Raw genomic sequence first — 27412 nt, forward strand, 5'->3', positions numbered from 1 at the left:
CCGATCAGGAACTCTGAGGCACTAAGAGGTGTGGTACTGATGGTTTGCATGGACTCCCTCTCTGAGGAACAGCAGTGGAGTTTGCTGCATGTCACACATGAACCTCAGCACTGTGGTGGTGATCCAGCTGGAGAGAGAAATGCCTGGCCTGAGCTTTGCTGAGAGGAGAGAGGGAGGTTATGTCAGCCCCTCGAGATCACATACAGGCAGGTGGAAAGCTTAAAATTCCATTTCCTTTGCAGACCACCTTCAGTTGTACGAGCAATAGGATCAGTTAAAAATTTCTGGCTTTGCAAGACAAGTCCCTCTTTTGTGCCTCAGGATTGGATGTGGTAGTGCTCACACCACCCAATGCCTAATACAGTCTAATACACAAATTCCATTTGGGATCAGGGTATAAAGCACTAAAGTCAAACAGATTATTGTTGTCTGGTAACTTCGCCTTTCCTCACACTGTTTGTTTTATTCTGTAACAGTATTACAGGTTGGAAAACATATTTTAGAAAGAACTCTTGCTCTTGACGTGGAGTTTGGCTTCCCAAGGCACTGGGCAGGAATAGCTGATGTTGGAACAGGTGAAGGATGAATGTGGCTGGTTTCTTAGGCGTTTTTTTTGTGGATGTATCCACCTGTGTGCCTGGTTCCAGATGGTTAGTTGGCTGAGCACTTGCTTCTCCAGATCATATTTCTTCAGTTGGACCTCTACAGCTTCTTCTCCCTTAGTGTGGGAAGAGACTGAGCCCTTAACTCCTGCTCTGGCTTTGAACAGATGTGCTCATGTTCCTGGAGAGAGGGAAGGCTTCAGGAAGAACTGACCTGCTCCCCTTTGCTGTAGTGATACCCAGGTTGTAATAGCTCTTCCTGATGAGAGTTGTTACAGCAGTTTAATAAATAAATAAAAAGGTGGGAATTAAGCCCATGGGTGAAGCTTTTTGGGTAGGGGGTTAAGCTTAATGTAGCAGAATGTGTTGATAGTGGAGAGGAGTGATGAATCCGGAGTATAAAGAGTGACTTCACTCAGGACTGATCTGACTTCTGAAGGGCTGAAATCTGCCTTGGCTGACTTCTCTCCCTGTTTTTCTCTGACCTGTGGTGGGAACAAGGTGGGCATAACAGAGTGAACAAACATCTCAACAGCCAGAGCAGACCTGATATTTTCTAAGAGCAGCAGTTGGCCCACTGTAGCAAGCGAACGTGATGGGGCATATTCAGAAATAGATTTGTTTTCATTTCCTGCTTAAAGGCTCCCTTATCTTCCCCGGTGATAATGTGTACTCTGCATAAACACTTTGCCGGCTCTGTGTGTGGCTCACACACTCACTTGCGAGTTAAGTGTGCTGGTGAGGGAATGTAACTACCCAAATTGAGGGCCATCACTCCAATTTTCTAGCCATACATTTTTTTCCCCCCAAACTTTGGATTACTGAAGGATAGGTAGAATTGCTTAGTGGCTGCAGCACTTGCTCAGTGAGCAGCAAAAACAAATTCGGGTCTTTTAAGTTCTCTTTTAATGCCTTTCTCTTGGAGCACTTTATCTTAACAAAGCATTTTTGAGCTCAGATGGTGAATGTTATGTTTGCAGCCTTCTTTATTTGTTTAAAGTCTTCGAGAAGATTACCAGGAGCATGAGATACATCCCCTTTTAACCTTAGAAGTAAACGTAACATCAGAATATCGTTATTATAGATAAGCTGAGATGAAACAAATAAACAACCTGGGAGTTTTGAGTTGTTGTTTTAAGATCTTGATGCTGAAGTGACTTTCTTTTTCCCTTGCCTTTTTGTGTTTGTTTTTAAACGCTGCACAAGCCTGTCACTCCAGTGCATTAGTGAGGCCATGAAAAATGAGCAGCCATTGTTCTGTGTGTATAAAGTAAAACAATAAGCTGAAGAGAGTTTATTTTTTTTTCTGTTTTCAGTCTGGAGGGAAGACATTAGCCCTAAGTTCTAATGTTTTTGCTGGCTCTTCTTTGTTGCTGATCTTTATGTAGTAAACAAATATCAGCTCTGTGCTGTATAGAAATACCTTAAACGAGAAGAAGTTGTGGTTTTGGTCTTTTGCAACATAGGAGAATAGATGGAGATAAAATTTTTAACAGTTAACATATATCAAAGGGGAAAGCCCTAACTTAACTCAATTAGCAAGCTCTTTATCACTTTAGTGTGGGGGGAATAAATTTGAGAATGAGATGCCTGTCTGGGAAGATCTGGTGGAGTCTTTACATATTTAAATCATAGATAACATCTGTTATTGTAGCATCAGAGCTCTTTGGAGTGTTGGTGGATAGTAGGGAAAGTGAAAGCCAGAAAACAACTCCTAAATAAGTGAGGATCCTTTGTGAAAGAATTATTCCCAGAATAACTGGGAATCTGGATTGTGCACTGGATGCTTTCTTCTCTTCAGTGTTTGAATGCTCAAGACTTTTTTGGTTTGTTTTTGTTTTTTTTTAACAAAAGTTGTAGTGAAATAGTTAACAAATAGTTAACTAATCACTATGGAGTCTTTTATCTTTTATAAAGTAAATGCTTCATAAGCACTTTTGAATTTATTTTCACGAGGCCCACTAGACGACAAAATGTGTTCCCAATTGTGCTGTTGTAGGTCCAAAAAAAAAAGACCAACATATAAACCTACAAATTTTTAATCTGCCATTAGATACCTTGGACCTAATTTCCAGCCTGCACAGCACCACACAGTCAGATGTTCAGGATGCCTCCCCAGTGACTTCAGATGAGTTTGGGCTCAGCATCTCTGGAAATTAGAAGATGAAATGTGGAAATTCAGTTCCAGTATTCCCTCAAAATCAGAAGGCAGCACTTGTGCTGATGAACAGACTGGCTTAAATGAGATTTTCTCAGCATCACACAAGAACTCTCTGGCTGAGAAAAAGAATCTTCCTGTTTGGCATTTGGCTACTTTTGTTCCAAAGTTCTCCCTTCATTCCTTTTTTCTGTGTACTTGGCAATATTTAAGGACTCCTGCAGACAAATCAAGACTACAGGCAGCGAGAGTATAATTAGCCCAAGAGTGGGGACATCTTGAGAAATGATTCGGGGTAGGACAGACTTCTGAGAAACAAATCCCACTCAGGGTGGCTCCTGTCAGCTTGCAGGACTTTGAGCAGCACATTGACTCATGTCCTGTGGTGCCATCACCAAAGCTCCCCTAGGATTTAACCACTCTAACAGAGAAGAATATTTTCCTGCATGTTCCTGGTGAACAAGTGGGCTTCCATTTTATGAGTCTTGTAGGCTCAATTCCAGTTTTGTTTTGTTTTGTTTTTTTTTTTATCCTGTTTCCAACTTCCACTCATTTCACTTTCTCCAGCATTTTCTTCTTGCACTCTTGCTTTGCATGGCAGATTTGGTTCTTCTGCCCTCAGCAGAGGAGGACATCTTTACCCTTCCAGATGATTTCAGGAGTTCATGTGGGATGGGGGTTTTCTCCCTGTCACTGTAGCTCAGCTGTCAGCCTGAAGAACTTCATAATCCTGATTGTTTGGATCATCCTGCTTAGTTCCAGTCTGAGTACACCCAGTGTATTATGGAATTTCCAGCTGATACATCTGCTGCCTGTGTGTGAACTGGAGTGTTGCTATTCCTTCTTCTCCACTTCCCCAAGCCTGGAATCCCCTGGATCCGTTGGGTGTCAAGAGAGCTCCATTTCGGGGCTGTCCCCACACTTGCTCAACCACAGTCCACGCCCCTTTGCCCAAGTGAAAGAAATGCTGAAGAACATTTTGCCTCTGCCAGAAACAATTGGTATTTCTTAGCTTTGTGGTTGGAAAGCAGCTTGGCAGAAATTCTCCAGCAGGAGATTCAAGCAAATGAAATCACTGGTGTGTGTCAAAGTTCTCAGGTTATATTTGGGGATGTTCAATGTCTCTGGAAACCTGAGGCAAGCCCAGGAAACAACAGCCTGGCTTAAGGCAGTGTCATGAGCCCCCCTCTGTTCTAACAGCTGAAGTAGCATTAAAATGTTAAAAATAAAAGTATTAAAAGGGAGGTGGCACTTTTTGCTTGCTGATGTTGGATGTAGTCTGGGGGACCCACAGTAAAAATCAGGCCTTGAAACAGTTACCTGGCAGGTATTTAATTATAGATTTGTCCATTGATCTTCTGTGCCTGCTTGGTAAGGATCCCAAAGTTCTCCGTGGCATTTTGTGGGCATAAATTGGAAGGCTTTTTGTTTAAAAGTATAAGGCAAAGAATATTGCTAATGCAGGACCTGAGGTTGCACAGCCAATTAGGAGGCAACCTAATGGAATAAGTATAGAACAGCCACATTACTCACTTGAGGCTGTGGAATTGGAGGAAAGTAGAGAATTGGCCCTAAGTCAACAAATAAAAAGGTGGAATTAAAAGCCCTTCAGGAAAATTATTCACTTAAGTTTAGGCCCAGTGTGATGTGCAGCACACTGGGACTGTCAGGCCATCCTGTCATTCCAGGAATTTGCAGCAGGAATCTGTTGGAAGCTGAGCCACTGCTTGGCACAGGCACCCGTGGGTGGCTCTTACAAAGCCTCATAACCCACAGTCATTTGCACCAGTGACTGGGACACCCTTTCTCCTTTTCCTCTTCCCTTTCTGGTCACAGCTGATTTTTGCCTTGGTCATCTTCTCCTGAGCCTCTTTTTTTTGTGTACTTGGAAGTGTCCCAAGAATCTGGGGCTCCTACCCAAAGGGCTGTTTACTGTGGACATCCAGGGGAATGTAAGAGCTATACCCCTACTACACATTGAAATTTAATTTTAGAGATGTACAACACTGATGTTTTGGTCTCGTGTTCTGGATCTGACTGGATCAGCAAAGGCACAAATGTCTGCTCCTGATTTGCTTGTCCATGAAGTTTTGTTTGCTGTTTTTCTTTCCTCCCCCTCTGTTGTGTCCTGCCCTTTACCTGCTTCTTCAGAGCTGTGCGTGGTTGGTCAGTCTGCTCAGGGGAGTTAGGAGGGCAGCTCTTTGGGTGAGAAAATTGAATTAATGGCCTTCAGAACACTCCCGTGAATGACTGCAGGCGTCCTATGGGTCGTAAACCACACATAGTACAGCAGTGTTTGTAAATAAACGAACCAGACAATTGTTAGTTGAAACAAGTTTCTATTTTGGAGCCTTGAACTGCTGCTCTTCTCGACTGTGTGCTGCAAAAAGGGGTTTTCATGTATCTTTTTGATTGCTGCTGCCTTTGCAAGCCCTGATTGCAGAGTAGGATAAAAGCAACGGAGCTGTTCCAGGTGACAAAGGACTCTGTTAATGTGGAGTGAAGAGAGGGACCTTCAGATCTGACTCAAAGAAAGTTTATTTCCATTTCTCTGCACCCAGAACACTGTGGTATTTGGTAGCACAGACTTAAAACAGTTCTAGTTAGATTGTAGAATACATAAAACATCCAGAATGTAAAAACCATTCAGTTAATTGTGCTGGGCCCAATGTGAGAGGGGTATAGTTAATTTAAAAATAAAACCCCACAACTAAACAACTTCCTGGGGCAGAGAATCTTAAATATCCAAGGCTCATCATTATCCCTGTCATGATAAGGTTTCCCTTGTGTCACCTGATGGATACTGAAAGCTCTTTCCCCTCATCCTCTGCTTTTTGAGTCTGATTTCAGTCAGTGTTTTACAACCCCCACCTACAAAAGTATTGCTTTGATAGCTCAGGCAAACCCAAACACCTTTGGCTTAAAGCAACTGGTTTGAAGTGATTAACCAGCCAAATTGGTTAATCCTGGAGATAATTGCTTTGCTCCTCTCCGCTTCCCATCACTTCTCTTTCCCTCTGAAGTTGCACACATCTCATCCAAAGGGAGAAGGACATGTAGGCTTTATCTTTGCTCATTTTAAATTATTTGCACACAGGCTGCACAAAATAAGCTAAAAAATGAGAGTTATATTTCCAGAGCAGTTTGTTTCCTCTTTTTTAAATGGCACAGGTCTGAGAACCCTTTTGTAGCTGCTTGTGGGTCCACTCAATGTCTCTTCAGGGCCTGGTATATTTTAAAAATAAATTTGCCTGCTGTATCAAACAATTCCCAACTTTCAGGTGTACAAGATGGTAGAAACTATGGAGAAATGGGGGGAAAAAGAGATTCTACAGATTTTGATTGTCTTCTTGTATCAGAAATGGCACTTGCAGAAGTTGGGGTTTATTTATTGATGATAATGTCACTTTGATCGACTCTATTTGCACTTAAAAAAACCCCTCCATGCTCAAATATGTTTGATTTAAATGTGAACCTATTAGAGCCCACTTTTTTTTTCCCCTCAAAAGAATATATTTACCTCACATATTAATGGTTTGGGAATAGGTGAAGGCTAAAGCTGTAAAACACCTGTAGCGCTTGAACAGAAATATGAACAGAAATATAAATCCCTTTTGAGGAGGAGCTGTATGTTTAGCCTGGGTTTGTGGGGAGCTGGTCTTTGCAGATGTCATGAAAAATAGAAGAGGAGCGAGACCAGGCTGCAGTGGTGTGAATTATTGTCAGGCACCAGAGAATCCCAGGGGTGAGGGATGGGATGAACTCCCACCTGTGGAAAAGGCTTTGGTTGGAGCCTGAATCTCTGGAGTCAGGTACCTGCTGTCAATCAGAAGTCATAAATATGGAGGTAACAAGGCTGCCTCTCTCAGAGTGCTTAGAGATGTGCCTGGTTTTAAATGACCTGAGCTATGGATGTTACCAGACTAGACAGATGTTTAACTGATGAGATGGAACATATATATATATATGTATATGTTCCCACTACTAAAACTTTCATGGCTTAGCTATATAAACAATAAAAATATGAATGGGAAGTAATTGATAAAAATCTTAGTGTAGCAAATGCTATTTCAGGTTTTCTAGGTGAATTCAGTCTTTGTAAAATTAATTTTGTAGGCATTTATCTTGTATGGGTACCTGAAGGTCAAGTTGTCTCAAGGTGGGCAGTGGATCCCTGATAACTGGAGTGCTCTGCTGTGTGGGCTCCAGTTTGACAGTCAGTGTGTTGTGCCTGTTTAACTTCATCTGCTTCCAGCTTTTCTGGATTAACTCCATGTGCTGACAAGTCTGGAGTTTAGTGCTGCCTTCACAGTAACGGAGAGATGTTGTGTCTGAAAAATGGAGATAAGGCAGGTGATACTGAATCTTTAGGGACACCTTACTAGTAGTGATCCTGAATCCCTTCAGGGTAATTTCTGGATGCTGCAATTCATTACCAAGGGTGGCAGAGCAGCCTGTGCATAATTATGTGTTCTGTGTGCTGACATGGATTTCCTGTTTGTCCTTTTTCCTTCCAGGACTCCACTGTTGTGACTCCAATTATTCTCAGAACAGACCCACAAGGATTTTTCTTTTACTGGACAGATCAAAATAAGGTAAGAGAAAAGCTTCCAGCTCCAGAATGGTTCTTCCTTTCGTGTTGTGGTGTGATGGGCAGGAATCAGGAGGCTGGCACAAGCATTCCATCAGCACACCTTCCTCTCAGGAGCAAATACAACGTGCCTGTGGCTCATCCCTGGTGCACAAATCTTGGAGAGATGGATGGAAGAGTTGGTCACTTCCAGCCATGTCAGTGATCTGATGTCCAATGAGGTGTGTAATTGTCCTTGGAAGGGCAGGCAAGGATGTGCCTGTGATGCTGTGGTGGTTTCTCTTGCCTTCTATACACCATATCAGATATAAAAGAGTAAACTGTCGTTGCAATCATGAAGCAAAACACTGTATCAAAGCTGGGAATGAGTTCCTCCTTTTTTTACAGGTGAATTTTGAAGTACTTACTGAGTTCTTCTACTGGCTCCCTGTTGGAAATGGTGTTAGAACTTGGTGGTGAGCTCTGAGCTTTGGCCTTGTGAGGAGTATCTGCCAAACTGGTGCTTCTGGCTCCAGAAACCTGGTTTGCCAGTTGGGGAACTGTTTTTTTCAGGAGTTCCTGTTGATTTTGAGTTTAGATACCAGGGCAAAAATAGCTTGAGGAGGTAGCACCCATGAAATGTGCAGGCTGAACAGACCATTTGCTGCTGCACTAAATCATGTTGCTTTTTAGAGGAGATGGAGCTCGGTTTGGAGTCGGTGTATTTGGGAATCCTCTCGTGGAGTTGTAGCACAGATCCTGCCTTTGCCTGTGCTTGTGCAGGGTCGTGGTGGGCGATGGAGGGTTCATCTCTTGGCAGTCCCAGAGCTGTTAAATTGCTGCCCTCAGAAGCTGAAGGCTGGGACTGATTCACACTGTGGCTGTGCCAGAACACAGAGCAGGCCTCTGGTGTGTTCCTTCCCTTGCATAAACTGATTGTATGAGCTGAAAAATAGCCACGAACTTTGTAATAATAAGTGGAAACCCAGAGTTGATTGGAGAGTTTATTTCACTTTTAATATGTTTGGCACTAAGACCTCCTTCAGTTTCCTACTGTTGTCTGTAAAAACAATGTCTTGAAGCAGTTCTGTGAAGAATAGCTATTTATAGAATTGTTGTTCTCATATTCATGAAAAAATGTATTTATAATGCTCAGGGCATTTTTTTCTTTTTTAAAGGTTGGGTGTTTGTACAAGAGGAGTAAGTGTCAGTTTGATTTTTAAACTTGCAAATCAAGCCTCTGTAAGGAGCAACGAGAGGGATTTTTTTTCTGGTTAATAATTCATGACAACTAGGTGAAGCTTGTTTCTGAACACCATCCCAGCAGTGTCTATTTAAAGAGAGTAAACTTCTATCCATTGGGGTGCTGATGGTGCACAGACCAGGAAGGAAATGCCCTTTTCTCCTTTTACAGAGCGTGGTTGGGTTCATGTTTATTGTGAAATTGCAAACATATGAATAAAGGAGGCTATATAGGAAATTCTCTTTAATTTCCTTCTCTTTGTGTGGAGTGATCCTGTGGTGATAGTGGAACTATGTGAAGAAATGCCAGGACAATGCAGCCTCTGTGTGATCACTTTCTCTTCTTTCCCCATGTTGTTATTCTTTTAAGCAATTGCTTTTGTCATGAAGAAATCCTATTATTTTCCGTGCCTGGAAAGACAGGCCTTGCTAAACCAAGTGATGAACTGGGAGGAGGTGCCTGCCAGCTTCCTGGAGCAGACACGTTTTCCCAGGAGCTGACTCCAAGCAGGTGTGGAGGTGAGGCAGGAGGAGCAGTTGTCTTTGTAGCCCTTTGTGTGTCCTGGCTGCCAGAGCCTGAGCAGAGCAGTAAATCACTGCCTGGATAATGGCACGGTGTTTAAATCAAAAATCTGGCTCCTTTAGTTGCTGTTGCCTTATCAGTCAAGTTACACGAAAATTACCTGAATCACTGGGAGGGAAAAACAAAACAAACAAAAAAACCACTCCTCTGTGCTGAACTTTTATTTAGCTTGAGGGGCTGGTGGTTGCAACTCTGCAGCTTTTTGTGTCTCCTTGCCCAGTTGAGCTGCTTCTCTTCTTCCCTTCCTTTCTGTTTCTTCTCTGTTGCAGAGAAAGGAAAATAACCTGTAGTGTGTGCTGTTTAGCAGTGGGTCTGGACAGCCTTTCAGATGTTTTTTTGTGCAGCCAGAGCTCAAAATTCCTGGTACAGTTGGTGTCCCTGACCCCACCTTGGAGCTCTCCGTGAGTTGCCTGCAGGGTTTGTGTCCCAGTTGGTGAGCCTGGATAATGCTGTAGTTGAGCAGATGAGGGTCAAAGAGGCTGCTGAGAGTCACCCTTAAACCCAAGAAGTTTTACAGATGTGACCAGTGTGAACTCCTGACTTGCTGTCCCCTGTAGCTTTCTGATAAATAAGTTAGTGGTATTTTCCTAGTTTGCTGCAGGAGCCACATGCTCCTAGTGAACCATCCCAGGTCTGTATTTGTAGCCCCATGGAGACCTTTCCCACCCATGGAAGTTTGTAAAGGTGGCAGTGCTTGTGTGATGGTCTGATCAGCAGGTCCATTTGAGCTCTGATCTTGCAGTTTGGTAACAGGAACATGGCATCCTGCCTCTGGAAATGCTTGTGCATATTTAAGCATATATTGCTGTCATCAGTCAAGGTAATCCTCCAAAATCAAGTCATACATGGCATTTTGCTATTTCTTGATAACAGCAAGGAATTAAATGCAAACCATTTTGTTTTAGGCAGATGGCAGGACAGCTTTCTGATGTTAATTGTATTTTTCGGTATGAAATTCTTTTGTTGCTGAAGATTCTGGAATATTTTCTTCATCTGTATTGCAGAGTGCTGGCTGATTTCATATTATTACTTGAATGATTCTCAACACGGGTTTTAAAAAAGAAAATTAATGTGACAAGCTAATGTCTGTTACTTATCTTATTGTTTTGGTAAGGTTTCTTAACTATAGCAAATCCAGACAATATTCATTGTGTTGTCAAATTTTTACAACCCAACTAAAACTTATCTCAATTCCTTGCTGCCTTTTTTTTTTTTTTTAAATAAAATCCCATTTCTTCCATTTGTTGTTATTCTGGTCATGAGCACTGAAGAAGGATAAATCCAAACTTGATGAGGTGAAGGAAAAGTCTGCTGGAGTAAAAGGGAGGGATAATCAAAGGCATTTCTCAGGAGATGAGTGGAGGCTGGAAGTGTTTGGCGTGTTTAGCCAAGCCAGCAAAGCAAGGCCAGAGAGACTGTGGTTTCTGGCTATGGATAAATATATTAATGAATGCATAGGCAGACTGGGAGAAGAAATAGGTGTTGTCAGTTGGTTTGTGCATTAATATCTTGCATCCTTTAGCTGGAAGTTATGTTACACAATGAAAAGGATGTTAGGAGAAGACACTTAGTCTCAGTGCAGTTCTGACACTGCCCAAGAAAAGGAGGAAAGCAACTAATTGCTTTTATGATGGAGCCATTTAGGTTTTTAAAAGTCTGAGGATGGTATAATAATGCTGTCTTCTCACTAGCACATCCTGATTTGTCCCTCTTTATTTTAAAAGCTGGGCAGCTACAGTGAGATGGCAGCATGGTAAAAACAGAGGCTGCAGGCCCAGCCTCTTCAGTGGTGGTTGTTCTGCAGTTCTCGAGGGAAAGAATGGGGGTAGTTTCTCCTCTTGGAGGAACAGGGCTGTTCTCATGTGTCAGCACAGCTGGCACTGACAGGTTGTAGCTCAGCCACCAGCTGTGGGGTTGCTTCAAGAGCCTGCAGCAATAACCCTTGAGCTGGAGCTCTCTCATTCCAGGAGGGTGCATGAAGTGGTTCCTTATGACAAAAGACAAGAGCATTTCTCTGACCTGGAAGGTCCTCTCGCCTCTGGTGTCCTGAGGTTATCCTGAGTTCCTTTGGGCTGAAAATCCAACCCAGACTGCAGAGGGAACGTGGGAAGTGGAGCCCGAGGGCTGTTGGTGGGATTCTGGAGGATTAGGTTTGGCTTCAGCATGTGTGTAAACTCTGGGGCAATCCCATTGCCCTCCTCCAAATGGAAGAGGATGTGGCAGTTTTCCAGCTGCTGGGGATTTTGGCTGTTATGTAAGAGAGTTCTTTGGTGTCTGTTTTGAATCAGAGCTTTAAAACAACGGGGTCAGTATTTGTATTGCCCGATGGGTCAAAGATATTTACACTACATCTGGATATATGTTACACTGTATTTGACAAGCATACAATAAAGGCTGAAGTTAATATTTCAGTATTTAACTTATGCCTAATAATATAATGAGAATGGATTATTGAGTAGTACTAGGTTTAAAAATACCTGCTCCAAACCTCAACTGTTTGGCTTCATTTATTCCAGAGCAAGGTTACCCAGTCATGCATTTTGCTGCTGAAAACATCCAAGAAGTGCATCATTAAACACATATTCACATTTCTCTTTCTGGCATGTGAAAGGGGAAAAAAAACCAACCCTAAACCCTTTAGAAAACCTGAGATTGTAAATATCATTGATGAAATGTGAGAAAATAGCACATCTGTGTCCACAGAAAAGATGTGCAATGAAAAACTTGCTCTTCATTCTTTTAGTGTCTTTAGCATTTCAGCAGTCAATGTATTTCTGTTAATTCTGTTTGATAATGAATGTTGGATACGTGGGCCTCTCTATCACATGTTTTTCCATATGAATGGATTTGCCTTTGCTTCAGCTGCAAAACACAGGAGTCGGAATGACTCGAGTCCATGCACTGGCACAGCAAATAATCTGGGTTTTGGAGTCCTCCTAATTCATGAATTTGAGGTGTAATGTTAGGAGCCACCATAGTGGCATTAGGAACGTGAGACCAGGGCTGTTGTCCCTGGAATGCAAAGAGAATTGTTTGAATAACAAAACGACCTGTAAATATTGACATCCAGAGTCCTGCGTCTGACACATTTTTAATGGACAATGGTAGAGAATCTCTTCCAGGACACAACTTGCTGAGGGATTGTTGTGACCATCCGGCTGAGCTGGGCCGGAAAATTGGAAGTGAAATCCCATAGGTGAGTTGTGCCAGTGCCTTTTCCAGGGAAGAACTACAGAGACTGTGTTTTGAAGGGACCAAAATTTTCTAGCTCTGCAGACAGTGCAGTCGTGGAGTCAGCTTGGTCACCTGAAAGCTGCTGCCCACTGTTTATCCCAACCACAAATCAGCGTGTGAGGGGAATAAAAGAAGACAGGGGAAATGGTGGGGAATTGCCACAGACAGTGAAAAATGGGAGGAAATATTTCGTGGAGGTCAGCTTCCCATCAGGCTGCTGATTTAAAGGAAATCTCTCGGCTTTCAAAACATGGAAATTGTTCAAGGCCCATTAGGGAAATGGTACTACATCAAACACAGAAGATCTCCAATAAGCATTTCCCACTGCTAAAGACCTCCCTTATTGTGAGGGAGGCAGGAATAGAAAATGAGTTTGGGGTTTGATCCACAACAAAGGTCCAGTTTCTGATATGAGGAAGCTGAGGGACTTCAGAAAGGGAGGATGACTCTGGAGTCAGCCAAAGTTAGGTACTGTTGAATTCTTGGGCACAGAGAACAATCCTAATATTTTCTGTCTTGTGAGAATGTTGTCCTTGCTGTTGAATCAAAAAGGAGCTGTGACTTTCCTATAAAGATGAGATTGTAGGTTGCCTTTTGTTTAAATGGGCTGCTGCTTGGTCAGCTTTGGCTGTAAATGTTGAATGTTACGAAAAAAATCGGAAACTTGAGTTTTTGTGCAAGAGACCCTTGTGATCTGACTGCTGGAGGCTTTTTAGTTGTTATAATTTTCAATTTAAATATCTCAGTGAAGAAAACTTGTTGCCAAGTCAACTGAGATCCGCTGAAGTGACTTCTACAGAGGGTGTCTGTGTTCGAGCTGAGCTTGTGGTAACCAGAGCCACTGGTGTGCAGCAAACCAGGCCTGCAGTCTCTTTTCCTCCTTAATTAAAGTCTCTTGTGTTCATGCCTGCAGCCTGGACATAGATTTGGTTGAATGTACAGCATCAGCTTTGCTGGCTGACCTATTATTAGCACAGTTCAAAAATTGGCTTCTAGGGCGTCGTCTTTCCTGGTGGTTGGAAGGAGAACGGATCTCTCGGCGTGCCCGTTGGATTGCCTTCCCTGCTGCAGCTCTGCCACTTCAGACACTGCTCTGTAATGCTTCATAGCCTGGCTGTTCAGGCTGATTTTGTCTGGGGTGATTTTTTTTTCCCCAGCTGTTTAAGAGATAGTGCACCAAAAATAATGATCTTTAAATAACATATTCTATCTCCATGTGATCTTCCTGTGTGAACATACACTAGTAATCAGTGGTATGTGACAAATGTGTTTGGAATTTTTGTTTGCCTCTTTTTTTTTTTTTTTTAAGGAGTTGGAAAATAGTTCTTGACATAAAAGTGACTGGCAATAAATGCCAGGTGTGCATTTTGCTTTACCTGCCTTAAGACTTTTTCCCATTAAAAATGTGGACTCGACCCTGCTTCCCTGTCCTGCCTACTCCTACAATTTTAGTGTTTTACACGCTCTGCACACTCCAGCTGGCATCAAACAGAGCAGAAATGCTAAAGCCCCTGGCCTGGATGTCCAGTGATAACAATGTGCTCTGTTGTGCAGCACTGGCTTCCTTTTTGGTTTGGGGTTAGTGTGTAAGGACAGAAGACGCTCAGTAGGATCCTTTCCTAGGGAATAGTCTCTCAATCCCATCTTTGTTTCACTGACAACTTTTATTATCTAATATAACCCAGAACTGGGAAAACACAGCAACAGCCTCATGCTACAAATCACAGGAGTTTTAGGCTCCCTCTGTGTGTGTCTGGGTGGCTGTTATTTTTGAGCAATTCCAACTGCACAGATAGTGTTTGGTTTGCCAGTCTCCTGCAAAGATTCCTCTGGGTTAGATGGTCTGTAAAACCCGCAGGCAGTGCCTGCCAGTGGTGTGTGTATTGTCCTGTCTGCAGCTTGCCTTTCCCTTTGCCTGAGGTTTTGTGCAGCAGCTGTGCTACTACAATTCTGAACTGCCTTTGGAGGGTGTCAAACCCCCCAAAAAAGGGAGTTTCCTCTGGCTGTGCTTTGTGTGCATGTGCTGTCAGCAGCAAACCTCCTGCCTTGCCTTTTCCCAGTTAGGGCTCTCCACCAGGCAGGAAATGGGAATTCATCTTCATTGCTACTTCTAATTAATCTTTCCACGTAGGCACCTTTACCAGTGTCATGTGACTCCTTGATGTCGTTGTCCACCCTTTCCTTGTTAACAAAACCCAATACTAGGTGTGTGTTCTCTCTGATACCCAGTTTGTGACGCCGTAGCTCTCCCAGTGTTGAGCTATTCCTCACACACTCACCGGGGGAAGGAGTAGGTAGGGGCTGGCATGTGGGGATATAGATTTTCTGGGATATGAATGAAGGCAGAAGAGTAATTTCCAGCATCTGGATTTTTAGTGTGAGGACTGAGCCTGCTTTGAAGAGTGGCACATGGCTTTATCTGAGACTTGCTCTGCACTGTGAGAGAGGAACAGGCTGTGCTGTGGTACCAGAGCACTGCCGGAAGAACGGATTTAAATCCTCGTCTCCAGGGCATGTCAGGCACTCACCGCCCAATTAACCCAGTACAATTGGGGGTGTATGTATAACACTGCTGTTTCAAGGCTGCACTTAGACATCAAAAGTGAAATTCTACTCCAGGGCCACATCCCAGAGAGCTCTTGTGCTGTCTGAGGCTGGGGATTACCGGAGCCTTCCCCTGAGCCAAGGCCGGACACGGTGTGTCTGCTGAGCTTTACTGTGCACACACCATCGGGCTGGGCTGGCCCATCCCTGCCTGCTCCAGGTGTTGGAGTCTGCCTCCAAGCTGGAGGAGTCCGTGGGTTGTTCCCTGCCGTCCCACAGCTGCCCTGTGAGCTGTCAAAATGCTGTTTATTGGAAGCCAGCTCCCAGCAGAGCCTGGTGGATTCCGTCCTGCATGGAGTGTAATGTGGTTGCTGGACAATATATCTCACTTAAGAGGACCATGGATAATTTGGACAGGTGGTTTACTACCCAGGGAGCTGGTTATCTCTGACTGATAAACAGCAGTAAGTGCTGCTTAACGAGAGTCATAATAAAAATATTGATTAGCAGGGTGCAGCTGGCCGGTACCAAGTGATGCTCATTGAAGTCTTGTTAAAACAGTAATGAAATTCTAAAGGAAGCTTCTTTTTTTTTATTCTAGCTGCTCTGGTTTACTCAGGACACTTAGACATAAGGGCTTATTTAATAAGAAGTATTATGAAGTGGAACCACTGGTGCTTGAAAGTTAAGAGTGTGACCAAAAAAACATGCAGGAAGTGCCATTAGAGAATTGAGGTGATTGATCTTGGCACTTTCAACTTTGAGACTGGGAGAAATAAAAAACATTCTGTATTGAAGGCAATTTTTAGAACAATAGGGTATCTTACAAGTGAGGGCTTTATTTTGTAATTTCCCTGAAAATAAAGGGATAAGCAAAATAAAGATGGCTTTTCTGCCCTTAATCCAGACTTGCTTTCTCAGTAGAAAAACAAGCATAAGACCATGTTTGCCCATGAAGAAAATCCTTCTAATGAAGGTAAGGCTTAAGACTTGCTGCTTTTCCCTTTTTCCACTGCAGTCTGTGTTGCTTTGGCACATCTGAAAGTCATCTGCCAGGCACTCCTGCCAGCCAGTCTTCCATAACCAGATCTCTCACCCTTCACTAGCCTGTGCTGTAATTAAAACTTCCCAAAGGCAAGGAAGGGAAGCTGCCACTGTGTGTGTTGGGCAGCAGCAGGGCTGTCCCAAGGGCAGGTGCAGTCTTGGAATTATCATCCCCTTCTGAGCAGTCACAGACCGCAGTAGAAGACCAGGTTGAACCATTAAACATCAGAAATGCTTCCCTTGCCCAGGAAAATATGTGGTTATGGTGCTTTTGGCATTTGAAGATGGTTGAACTTTGCCTTTCTCTGGGCTGTTCCCCTGAAGTTGAGTTGTCCTTAGGTGCAAATCCAGGCTCTTTACCTGAGAAAACGAAAAAGGCATTTCCTCAAAAGCAGTGTGATTAGTTATGATGATAAAGTGGCCATAATTCAGCTGATGAGTAGCTGGTGCTTGACAGCACAGAAAAATGCTTTAGCAGCAGTTTGGAGGGATGTGTGTCTGTCAGTGCCCTGTGAAAATGGCATTCAGAGGAACTCAGGAGGCAGTAGGTGCCAAGCCCATCACCACACTGCAGCTTGTGGCTGTGGGTGAACTACTTGTTGCAGTGAGTTGGATTATTCACATAAAATGTTATCAGTAAGTGTCACAGTTTAAAATTGTCTCTGATAAATCCCTGGCTTTGCACTGTTCCCTTTTGCAGCCACATGAAGACAAACCTCCAGGCATTTTTGCCAGTGAAAAGTGCTGGGGAGAGGCTGTCAGAGATGCTGTAGTAGAACTCTGAGCATAGTGATGTCATACATCTTAGATGGATGAGGTGAAAACTCTTCTCTCACCAGACTTGCATGCAGTATATTTAAAATATGGGAGATCAGTTTGGAAGGTGGCCCTGCTTTGCTGCTGCCAGAAGTAGGTTTTCATCTACTGACAACTCATAGCAGGAGCTTTTGCATATCTGGGTGTTGCATATCCAGATTTAGATGCTTCTTTCACATGTGTTGAACTCCCAGTCAATATTTCTACTGAAATCAGGTACATAGGGGGTATAGGTAAGGGAAGGAAAGCTGGATGTCCAGGCAGCTGTTCTGACTTGCAGATTGAAATATTTGGACTCACCTCCACTGTTCCTGCATTTCACTGAGGGAAGTAATCCTGACTTTGCAGCCTTTGTGTAAGGGGAGAATTATCTACCCTTTTGTAGTTACAATGTGGAGGGGAAGTATCTTCACCGTTATCTTAGTCCTGTTGCAAAGCTGATTGTTGAAACAAGATCTCTTAATTGCTTGAAAATGCTTTTTCTCTGGCATTTCATGATGCTCAGTGAAGCCTTTGTGTTCTGCATCCCCCTTTCCTTGGCATTTACCTTGGTATTTGCAGGGGGTTCAGGCTAAAATTGTGGTCCTTCATCTTGTTGTTCCTCCTGCCCCAAATTCTGCTCCTCTACACAGCTCTGTCTTGGGTGATATCTGAGTTTCCTGGGCGTGTCCTGTGTCCTCCTGCCAAAGTTTACTTGTGCTGAAGGATGGCTTTTGCCATTCCTTCTGGTTTCCTGGATGGACTGTGCAGAGCACGTGGACTGTGCCACTGACACATTTGTGTTTTAGGTTAAAACAGCTCTTCACAAACTGCCTTCAGAGCAGGTTTAAAATGTGACAGACTTGTGTGTGGTGGGACTGGCAACTCCAAACATAACTGTGTGTGACATGTCACTCTGTGTCACCTTTTGGGTTCTCAGGCACACGTATGATATTGTAGCTAAAGATGTGGGCTTGGAAATAACAATATAAGGCTCCTTACCAAGGCCATCCATCCAAATCCTTTGGATTTGTGCTGGTCCTCAGTCACGGCCACTCAGCAGCTTCCCTGGATCTCTGCCAGGAAGATGGCTAATGGAACAATCTTTTTGTGATCTGTTTAGCTAAATGGCTCTAATAACGTGGGATATTAGAGTAACAGATGCTGTTGACCATCCTGCAGTAGATCAAAGTTTGTATATCCAGGAACTGTGCACTTCCTCTCAGAGCCATGGCTGTAATTTGGAGCTTCTCATCTGTTGCCGTGGTATTGGATTATCTGAGGAACAGCAGTGGTCATTCTAATGAACCAAGTCAAAAGTGCCAGGCTCAGCTCAGAGCCTGAAGAATGGCTCTTTGGCACCAGCAGTGGCTCTGACTGGACTGGTTCTGTGAACTTTTGCTTCAAGACCAACCTGCTTTGGTTTTCCTGTTGTGTGAAATAAGAGCACGACCGACTGACGGGAGATCGCTCGGGGTCTGGGGAGAATTAAGCCCCAATCCCACCCTGCCTGGTTCAAAAGAGGGATTTGGAGCACAGAGCTTTGACATCTCTGTCCCAGATTGGTGGCACTGAGCTGTTTCAGCCATTTATTAATTTTGTACATTGGAATTTAATCCACACGGTGATGGCACCAACATGAGGATAATCTCTGGGTCGCGAGGGTGTTATAAATTGACAGCAAATTCCCTGGAGACTAAAAAGATGCCAATTAGATGGGTATGACTGAAAGAGTAGGATCTAGGGGAATAAAATCACTTCACACATAATCTTCATGGACTGTTTCAGATATTGTAAAATCTGCTTCATCAGTATAATATCCCAGTGTCATTAATACATTATATAATTGGCTTGGCTTTGTTGGGAATATGGGCTGTTGGGTGGTCTGAACATTCATATATTTATATGATTAATTATGCTGTAAAAGATTTACAGAATTAGCCTGAGACCATGGGAACAAGCTTTTATGAGCTAATAAAATTACCTGCCAAAAAAAATAGCATCATTTCAAGTGAGACTCAAGCTGAGAAGGCTACTGTTGTCCACCACTGCAGATCTAGTGGATAAAAGACACTGGAAAGTTGTCTGGGCACCAGAGGAGATACAGCTACTTATAGCTCAGGCTCCCACCTGCCTGTTTTCTAGGGATGTGGGGGAGCTTTTCCTTCTTGACAGGGGGTCTTGTTTTAGGACTGTTTGCAAGGCAGAGGTTGAAATCCCTTGATTTCATACTTGCTTGTTTGTCTTTTTTTTTTTTAAATGTATTTTTTCTTCCTTGATTCTATAGGTTGTGTACAATGAAATAGTTTAACTTGCACCATCAGACTCTTTACTTTTAGAGTAAGGAAGCTTCCTTGCACCCAGTGGAATGTTTTTGGACATCCTGAATGTCATGTTTGACTTGAGTTATAGTCTTGTGGAGTAGGAACAGACGTTGGTATCTGCTTCCTGTCACGTAAGGAAGGATGAACAATTCTGGTTTAAATCCAAACATGCTTGAATTTTGTTAAAGACAAATATTATGATATTATTTCTGTCTATGTATTTTTCCCTGCACCTCACTGTTGAGGTGAATATGGCGTACTTCAACCTGAATTTGCCTGAAGACACAGGCCATATTCTAATGTGGATTAATAAAGTTATGTTCTGCTTACTTTGGAGATAAATCATATCTCCCATGTCTAGATGTGCCTGTTTTTTCCCCAGAGACTGTTAAAAGGAGATTTTTGAGTTTTAAATGTGCCACAAACACAGACCTGTGTATGTGTGTGGGTTCTTTCTCCTCTTCAACTCCCCAAGATCCTGTGAAATGCAGGATCTCCCAGGAGGGTCTTTGGCCAGTATCACTCTGACAGGAATGGCAGTGTTTGCTCCAGAGACTCAATTCCAGTCAGACAGCTATTAATGAATAAACCACTCTATGAATTTACAATATAGAGCAAGGTCCTGTATGATCTGGAAATCTTTTTTAGCCGTGCATTGTGTTTGTGATGTGGACTGATCACAGAGTGAATGATGAGCATGTTAAACTTGCAGAATCCAGGAAAGCCTTTTCCCTCTTACATAGTGGTTTTTTGACCTGTCCTCCTCTTGAATGTTTTGCATCCCCTTCAGAATGTTACACTGATGATAAACAGCTTTTGGGACTGAAACCTTTAGATTAGGAGGCAAATAACTGATGAATATTGCATTAAAGAGCAAAAAACCCTCCCTTTGCAAGCCACGGGGAGATGGCCCAGAGCATTCCCTTTGAGCTCCAGGATCTCTCTCACTTAGACCATTTTGCAAGTACTCAAGCTAAACTGTGTGAGTTTTAAACTTTCAGAGTGAGATGAAGATGGATGGCTTTGCAGTTGCCCAACTGGGTGTTGGAGAGGCCCTTTCACTGAAGCGGGAAAACATGTTTGTTCTTCTTTGGGTTTAGGTTTGTTTTGTGTTTTGTTGGGTTTTTTTTGGTTTTTTTTTTTAGCAAGATGCATAAATTTCTGTGCCTCCAAAAATTCAAAGCTGTGCAGTGTTTTTTAAGTGGGCTCACGTTGTGCATCCTGTCAGGATAGAAAGCCAGTTGGAAGGCTTGGTCTTTGAAGATAAATTGCTTTGCAGAGAGGAGCCTTTTTGTGTTGTCTTAGATTTGTGCCTGGAGATTTCTCCCTAGCGAGGGACGTCTTAATAGGAGATAATTTAAGTGATCATTCACGAGTATCCACATCACCAACACACACTGGGATAGACATTTGTGTCCTCAGGCCTTTAAACCTTGTCCAGCCTGCTGTGTGAGTGAGAAGAGTCACATTTGGGGCCTTCTGGCTGAATTCAGGATGCTTCATTTCGTGTCCTGGGATAAACTGGGAGTGCTCTTCTTTCGTGGTGGTTGATTTTGTAAGGTTTATAATGTTTACATGGACTGTCCAGCTTCTCAGCCCTTGCTCATGTCCTGCCCTCTGTGAGGTGCTGCTGGTGAACCCCAGACCCTTGGGTTTATCCTTGAAAGGTCATTCCCCTGGCTTAGGGGAAGCCACCTGAACGCTCTCGTCTAGCAGGCTTTGTTTGAAGGTGCCACTGGTGCCCACACAACTCCCTCCAAAGTCACCTGGGGCATTAGAACTGTCTAACACTGGTGTGATGCTCTGAAATACATTTGTTTTCAGAGTCACACAGGATAGTTGAGGTTGGAGGGGATTTTGTTGTAGGTGAAGTTACAGGTGAGTTATTTAAAGCCTTTCTTACACCAGACATGTGGTGGTTTTTAGGAAGCATCGTGGCAATGCTGTACCTGGGCCAGCTCTGATCTGCCATGGAGCAAGTTCTCCTGAGCACCCTTATTCCTGATGGGAGGGAAAAGTAAATGATTTACTGCACAGCTGTGTTGTCAGAGCGGGATTCACTGCACCTCGTGTTTGGGGATCCCCTGGCATTCTCTGCAGTGTGTGAGCAGGGCTGCTGCTCCTTGCCTGCTACTGGAGCTGCTGGCTTGACTCCTGCCTCTTCCAGCTGGCAGCCACCAGACAGGTTCTTCTCTGGGATTTGTCCTTTTGGCAGCAGCCTTTCATTCCTTGACAATTTAGGAGTCAATTAAAATGATGGAGATAGCGATGCCCGTTTCCTCGTCGCCTGTGGCTGCCTAGTCCTGGAGTGACAGGTCCCAAATAATTTGAGCCTTCCTTGCAGAACTCTCAAAGGAGCGGACTGAACTTCTTTCCTTCCTTCTAATCCTACAGCAGGTGCAGGAAGGGGAAAGTCTGGTGAGGGAATATGGATTATATTAAATATTGGTAGATTGTTTCAACTCCGACTGGATTTTTTTCCAGGCTTGAGTTTTCTCTAATCTGAACACTAATCTGAAACCATGTGAGAGGCTGATATCTTCATTAGGGGATGTGTTACTTGTTTTCTGGCCCTATCACACCTCTGTGGATAATCATTAGCTGTGCCTGCATCTTCTCCCGAGGGCATTCCCGCTTCCTGCTTCTGCGGGTGAACGAGCCAGAATTCGGCAGAGGGAAGGAGTTCTGCCAGCTGTGGACAACCCACACCTGTTACCACGAGTGTAATCATTAGCTTGGCCTTTTAAAGTAACTGGAAATAATTATCAGCTCAGAGGATATTAGGTGTCAAAAACCTCCCAGGCACGTTGCCTTCCCTTGGAGCGGGTGTGTGGCTGATTGCGCGCAACCCTCGGGGCTGCGGAGAACTCGTGTGCTTAATGACACTCAACTCCTCTGCCAGTGCCAGAGCCCAACCAGAAAACTCCTGATTAAGGGAATGGCTTCATTTGGAGCTTCCTTTGTTGTTATTGTTATTGTAACTTTCTGCAGTTCAGATAATTTCGTGGTGTAGTTCTTTGAGCTCTCCTGGAAGGTGGAGCTGGGGGAGCTGCAGAGCGCGGAGGTTGTTGTTGCCTGAGCGCTGTTTGCAGAGAGCAAACTGAAATGTTTGGATGGGCGGTACCACAGGCACCTCAACATCCTCACGGAGCTGCCTTTGGCAGCCAATAATGTGCTGAAGTGATGCCTGTTGAGTCCTCCGGGGAGCAGAGATATTAATGTTTTATCCAATGCAATAATGCTGTAGTTTAAAAACAAACAAACAAACAAAAAACACCAACAACTCAATTTTAAAATAGAAATATACTTTAAAATACAACTATAATGGAAGATGCAGTAACTGTAGCTTTTCTGGCCCTGTCGTTGTCAATTGTAGCTTTTCTGGTCCTGCTGTTGCCTTTGGAGACATAAAAAAGAAATACTGGAGATGTGAATGAATTTTTGATCGTTGGGTTTTTTTTGTAGTTTTATTTCTTTATTTATTTAATTTTTATTTATTTGGTACATATAATTACTTAAATTTCTTGAAAGTGGGGAGAGCAGTCTTGGGTTGAAAATCTTTTCATGGTTCATCCTCTGTTACTGTGAAGGGAAAAGAACTTGGTTGTGTGATTCCAGAAGCATCTGCACTTGCTGTGTGAGCTGGTCCGACTCCCAAAGCTCAGGATGCACCTGCTGCATCAACTGAAGAAAAACTGGAATTAATGAGTATATTTGCTAGTCTGTTAGGGTGAATGACCTGTTACTTTGCCTGGGGAGGGAGATTAAAACTGAAGCTGCATCTTGGTACAAGTGAAAACTGGGAATTGAACTGTGGAGGATCGGGAGAGGAGCTGCGTGAACTAAATCTTGCGTTCAGTGAAGAAAAGTAGAAGCACTAGTTGGAAAAGTTCACTTTCTCCTTTTCTGATTGACTGGAATAATTAAGGAAAATAAACTTATAACTTTAAAGGTGACAGAAATGTAATCTGATGTCTTGTCAGGTTCACTGACGTTACTTTGCAAGGGACTGATTGACAGTTCTGGGGCAAAAAAAGCTGTAATTGTGTCCCTGTGAAACCTGCAGCATTTGTCTTTAACTCATTAAACAAAGGTTATTTAAAATGTCCCTAGACTTTTCTACTAGCCTTGATGTTGTAAGAGTTTTATATTTTTTAAGGCAAAAGATCAGTTTAAAAGGATTTCTTAAGTTGGACGCGCAAAAGTGAGGAAAATTTATGTCTGCAGCTGAAGAAATGAAATTTAGGTTGATCAAGGCAGGTATTACTGTGTCCTTGGGAAATCTTCCAGCTTTTATAGATGGATCTATAAGAGGCAGAGCAGCAGGACTCAGATCCTTGGATTTTGAGTTGAGCATTGGTTTGATTTTTAGCAGGTGCTTCAGAAGGTAGGAAATACTTCTGAGACCTCACCTTTGAGTGTGAGTCAGTGGAGTTATTCCATTATTGTGTGTTGGCTGCTGGCTGAGATTTGGGGAATGCTGGGACTCCTTTCCCCATTTGTGACAACATCCCCTTCAGGTGAAGCAGTGGGAAGTGAAGTCACACAACACCAAAGAGTTTAATAGAGACACTTTAGAGTGTTTTTCATAGAAATCACGGTGTAATCTTGTTTTATAAGGTCCAGTTTGGTGTTTGTGTTCATTCTCAACACTGGTGCTCTGGTGTGGTGTCATTTACTGTAAAATCCCAGGGGTTTTAATGCAGTTCTAAAATTCATAGCTAACCTTTACCCAACAGAAAAAAGGTTGAGCCTGGGGCTGTGTCCTTCAGGTGAAACATTAAACCAAGGTCTCTTTGGCTGGGAAGAAACAGTTCCCTCAGAAAGGGGGGGTGATGACTTTGGTGGACGGGCCAAGAGTCCCTCTCTGACAGGTTGTGTCGTTCAAGGCTGCCTGAAAGATGATATAATGCAGTTCTGCTGCTCTCTTCCAGTCCCAGCCATAAATTAATTGGGAGAATGGGATCCTGACCTGTGACTGGCCATCCTGAAAGGCAAACAATCCCCTTTATTTTTTTTTTTTTTAGCAGTCTGGGTATGTTTAATATTTAAAGCCTCAAGTCAAATGTAAAAAACTCCTTTAATAGTTACCTGCTGAATGCTTTGTTGTTGGTTATTATGGTGCTTCTCACTAGGCATTTAGGAACCAGGGGAAGTTTAGAATTAGGTTTTGTTGTTGTTGTTTTTTTTTTTTAATACCTACCTGAAAGAAATTCAGTGAGTAATTAGTTAGAAGGTGCAATAGTTTCTGGTGCTGGGGAGGAACCCTAGAACATTTCCACATAATCATTTCCTCAAGTGAGACCCTTGCAAGAATGAAAACGTCGTTTCAGTTCGTGCAATTCTTTTGCTTTTCCCCTTTTCCCTATGCCAGCTTACTCATTAGATTCAATATGTATTTCTGATTACCAAGTGTGTGTGGAGAATAACAGTAAATAAATTGCTGTTGCCTTCTGTCGTGGGTCTTCTCTAGAAATTTCAGCCATTTGAGCCCTCAGCTTGTTTTATTGCATGTCTTTGCTTGTATTGAATGTGTTCCAGCTCTTCATTTCCCAGGGCACATAAAATTGGTGAAATTCCATGGGAAAAGGACTGTTTTGGGGATGTAAACATGCTGTCAAGGGCTTCTAGAGCTCAGGAAGAGCAGGCACTTAAAAGCTGTGGGAGTTGAACACGTCCATGCACCTTCCTCCAGGCACTGTGTCGTGGTGGGACATCAGAAGATGGGGGGTTTTTTGAGATCAGTTCTCCCCCAAGAGCTTTGTCCACGTGAAGGAAGTCAGGAGAAAACAAGTCTGCTGTTATTTCCTGGATTATATGTATTTACCTCCTAGAAGGGTTGTGCAATAAGTGAAGCAAGGCTTGGCCTGGCTGAGGTGGATGGAAAGTTCCAAAGGGAATGTCTGTGCATGGTTAGTGCTTTTGCTGGAGATTTGTTGCACTTGCTAAAAGGGGAAGGAGACCTGTAAACAAACAAGACAAGCTTAAGCCAGGCTAAACAGAGAGATTTATTTTCCAATTAATCAGGTATTTATTATGAAATGTGTAATTTGCGAGTACTTCTTGCAAGACAAACAAAGACAGCAAATCTGCGTGTTCACTGCTGTCCCAAACGTTCCATTTTCCAGCTGTCCTGCAGCCAGTGACCAAACCTGAACTGACAAAAGGATGTTTTGTCTTTTCCATGTTGAGCTGTTCCTTGTTTTGCCTGGGCCAGCTCACGTTTTTCCTGTGTGTCTCCTGTGGTTGTCCAGCCAAGCTCTGTCTTCTGAGCATCCTCCCATGGGGAGTCTGCCTCTTCCCCAGGACACGGGGAAGAGCTCCATGCAAGCACAGATTGCCATCAAAGCTCCCCCTTCCCAGTCCTGAGGCATCAGAAGGGGAAGGATCTGTGTGCCCTGGAGGCTGGGCCTGTGACCAACAGGTAGAAAAAAATGTACCTCCTTGTGTGTTGTGAGGGGCTGCCAAATCCCTGGAAGGGCAGAGGTGGTGCTGGGTTCTGTAGGGATTGTTTGGGATGTGCTGGGCACAGGGGCCTTTGCCTTGTTTGCTTTTAGTGGTGCTGAAAGGGATTTGCAGGAAGGCAGTTGGTCTTATAAAAAAAAGGCTTTTGCTGAGAACCCTGTGAGAAATTACCATAAAAGTCAGTGTGCTGTGAAGTCCTCCTTCTTCCCACCATCCTGCTGCCACTTTCTTATTTATAGAGCCTTTCCCAAGAACCTCCTTGCAGTCCCACTCTTGTGTGTTTAAAAGTGCTGGAGGAGCAGCACAGGCTGCTTTTTGCTTCTCTACCATCCTCAGTGAGAAAAGGACTCCTCTTTTAAGGGCCTTTGCTAAAGCTTTGGGAAAGTTTTGTCCTCGCTGCTGTCCTTGAAATTACTTTTTTTTCCGAAGGAGTGAACTTAGGGATAATTAATTGGACCTTGAAAATGAAGTGATTATCTCCCAGATAGCACGTCTGAGATGTATGTCTGCGTGCAGACAGCAGTGCCTCAGATGCTTAACATTTTAAAATGCCATTGTAAGTAAACAGTCCTTGGAAGTGTTTGCTGGAGATGGCACTGCCAAATTAAGGTGAAAATTGTAGAATCATAGGACAGGAACTCCTGGGGTACTGGGAATTTTCTGTGGGGGAAGAGGGTGGGCTTAACAGGTAGAATACCTTTAGGAAAAAAAAGTAAAGAAATGCAGAATGCACATAAATAGAGAGGAGTGGAGCCTGGGGTGATCAGTGGAAGAGGCAAACACTGCTGGTGTTATTTTCTCCGGTGATGGGGGTGGGAAATGGAGTGACAGAGTCCTGACATTTGCAAGAACTTCCACCTTTTTGACCAGCAGAAAGTGCTGTTTGTCTCTTGACTGGTTTAGGGGCATCTCAGTTGCTTGTAAATACTTCCAGCAGGTGTTTTGAAAACAGCAATCAATGGCACAACTTCTACTTGAAGATTTCCAGGTAACTTTCTGAGATAAACTGGTAGAAATCACTGTTTACCACCAAATTGTTGCCATTCTGTTGACAGCCCAGCCAGGAGTGTTTTCAGCCATTTGACAGTCGAGGCTGGAAATACCAAAGCTTGCAAAGCTCTTACTCCTTGGAATTGTATCATTTGTATCTGTGATCCTCAGCAGTGCCAGAATCAAGTTTATAATATGCATCCTCAAGTGCTTTGAACAGTGTTTGGGTTCGTATTTACTGGAGGATAAGTGCTCCTTGAGTGTCTCCAAACTTGGAATGGATGTGGAGGACCAGATTTAATGCAGCCTTGTCCTGACACTGATAATACTGTTGAACTATTGGGCATCAGCAGAGCTGAAATGCCTGCTCACTCCTTTTCTGCTCTGCCTCCAGCACAGTAAATGTCAGGAATTATCCCCACATTATTTTAAATGCCATTGCTAAGGCCAAGTGTTTTTAAATGCCAGTTCTACTTAAACTTTTATAGATACTGTCATTGTGTTCAGGCTGCAAGGAATGTTAAGGAAACAAATGACCTGTGGCTCCATGAGAGTTCAAAATAAGTGATTTCCTTTGCCAGCAACCCACAATCTCATTACCCTTGTGTGGGATTTCAAAGAAATATTAATGCTCCCAGTACAAGTGTTAATACAAGTTTTGTACCTTTGTTAAGGTGTCTATTATGTATAAGAGAAAATGAGGATTTAGAATGGTGAAGTCAAATCCTCAAGGTTTTTTAGAAGTTACTTTCAAGATTGGAGGAAGTGCTTGTAGGGATAAAAGACAGGTAGAATATTACTTTGGGAAGGTGTGAGGACTGGGAGTGTGTGCCAAGGGAGATGGATGCTGGTTAGGTCAGA

The 27412-nt window shown here is 43.3% G+C and overlaps 1 protein-coding gene across 3 annotated transcripts in view; it reads left to right on the forward strand.

The window, feature by feature from the left end:
- PLCB1 (phospholipase C beta 1) overlaps window positions 1–27412 on the forward strand; it is a 334660-nt gene that overhangs the window by 2967 nt on the left and 304281 nt on the right. For all 3 annotated transcript variants that reach the window (XM_064647501.1, XM_064647499.1, XM_064647502.1), the window contains exon 2: window positions 7278–7355. In XM_064647501.1, the coding sequence (XP_064503571.1) occupies window positions 7278–7355 (78 nt within the window). The remainder of the gene's footprint in view (window positions 1–7277; window positions 7356–27412) is intronic.

The sequence above is a fragment of the Pseudopipra pipra genome, chromosome 3 (assembly GCF_036250125.1).
Source record: "Pseudopipra pipra isolate bDixPip1 chromosome 3, bDixPip1.hap1, whole genome shotgun sequence".
In the NCBI taxonomy this organism is placed as follows: domain Eukaryota; kingdom Metazoa; phylum Chordata; class Aves; order Passeriformes; family Pipridae; genus Pseudopipra; species Pseudopipra pipra.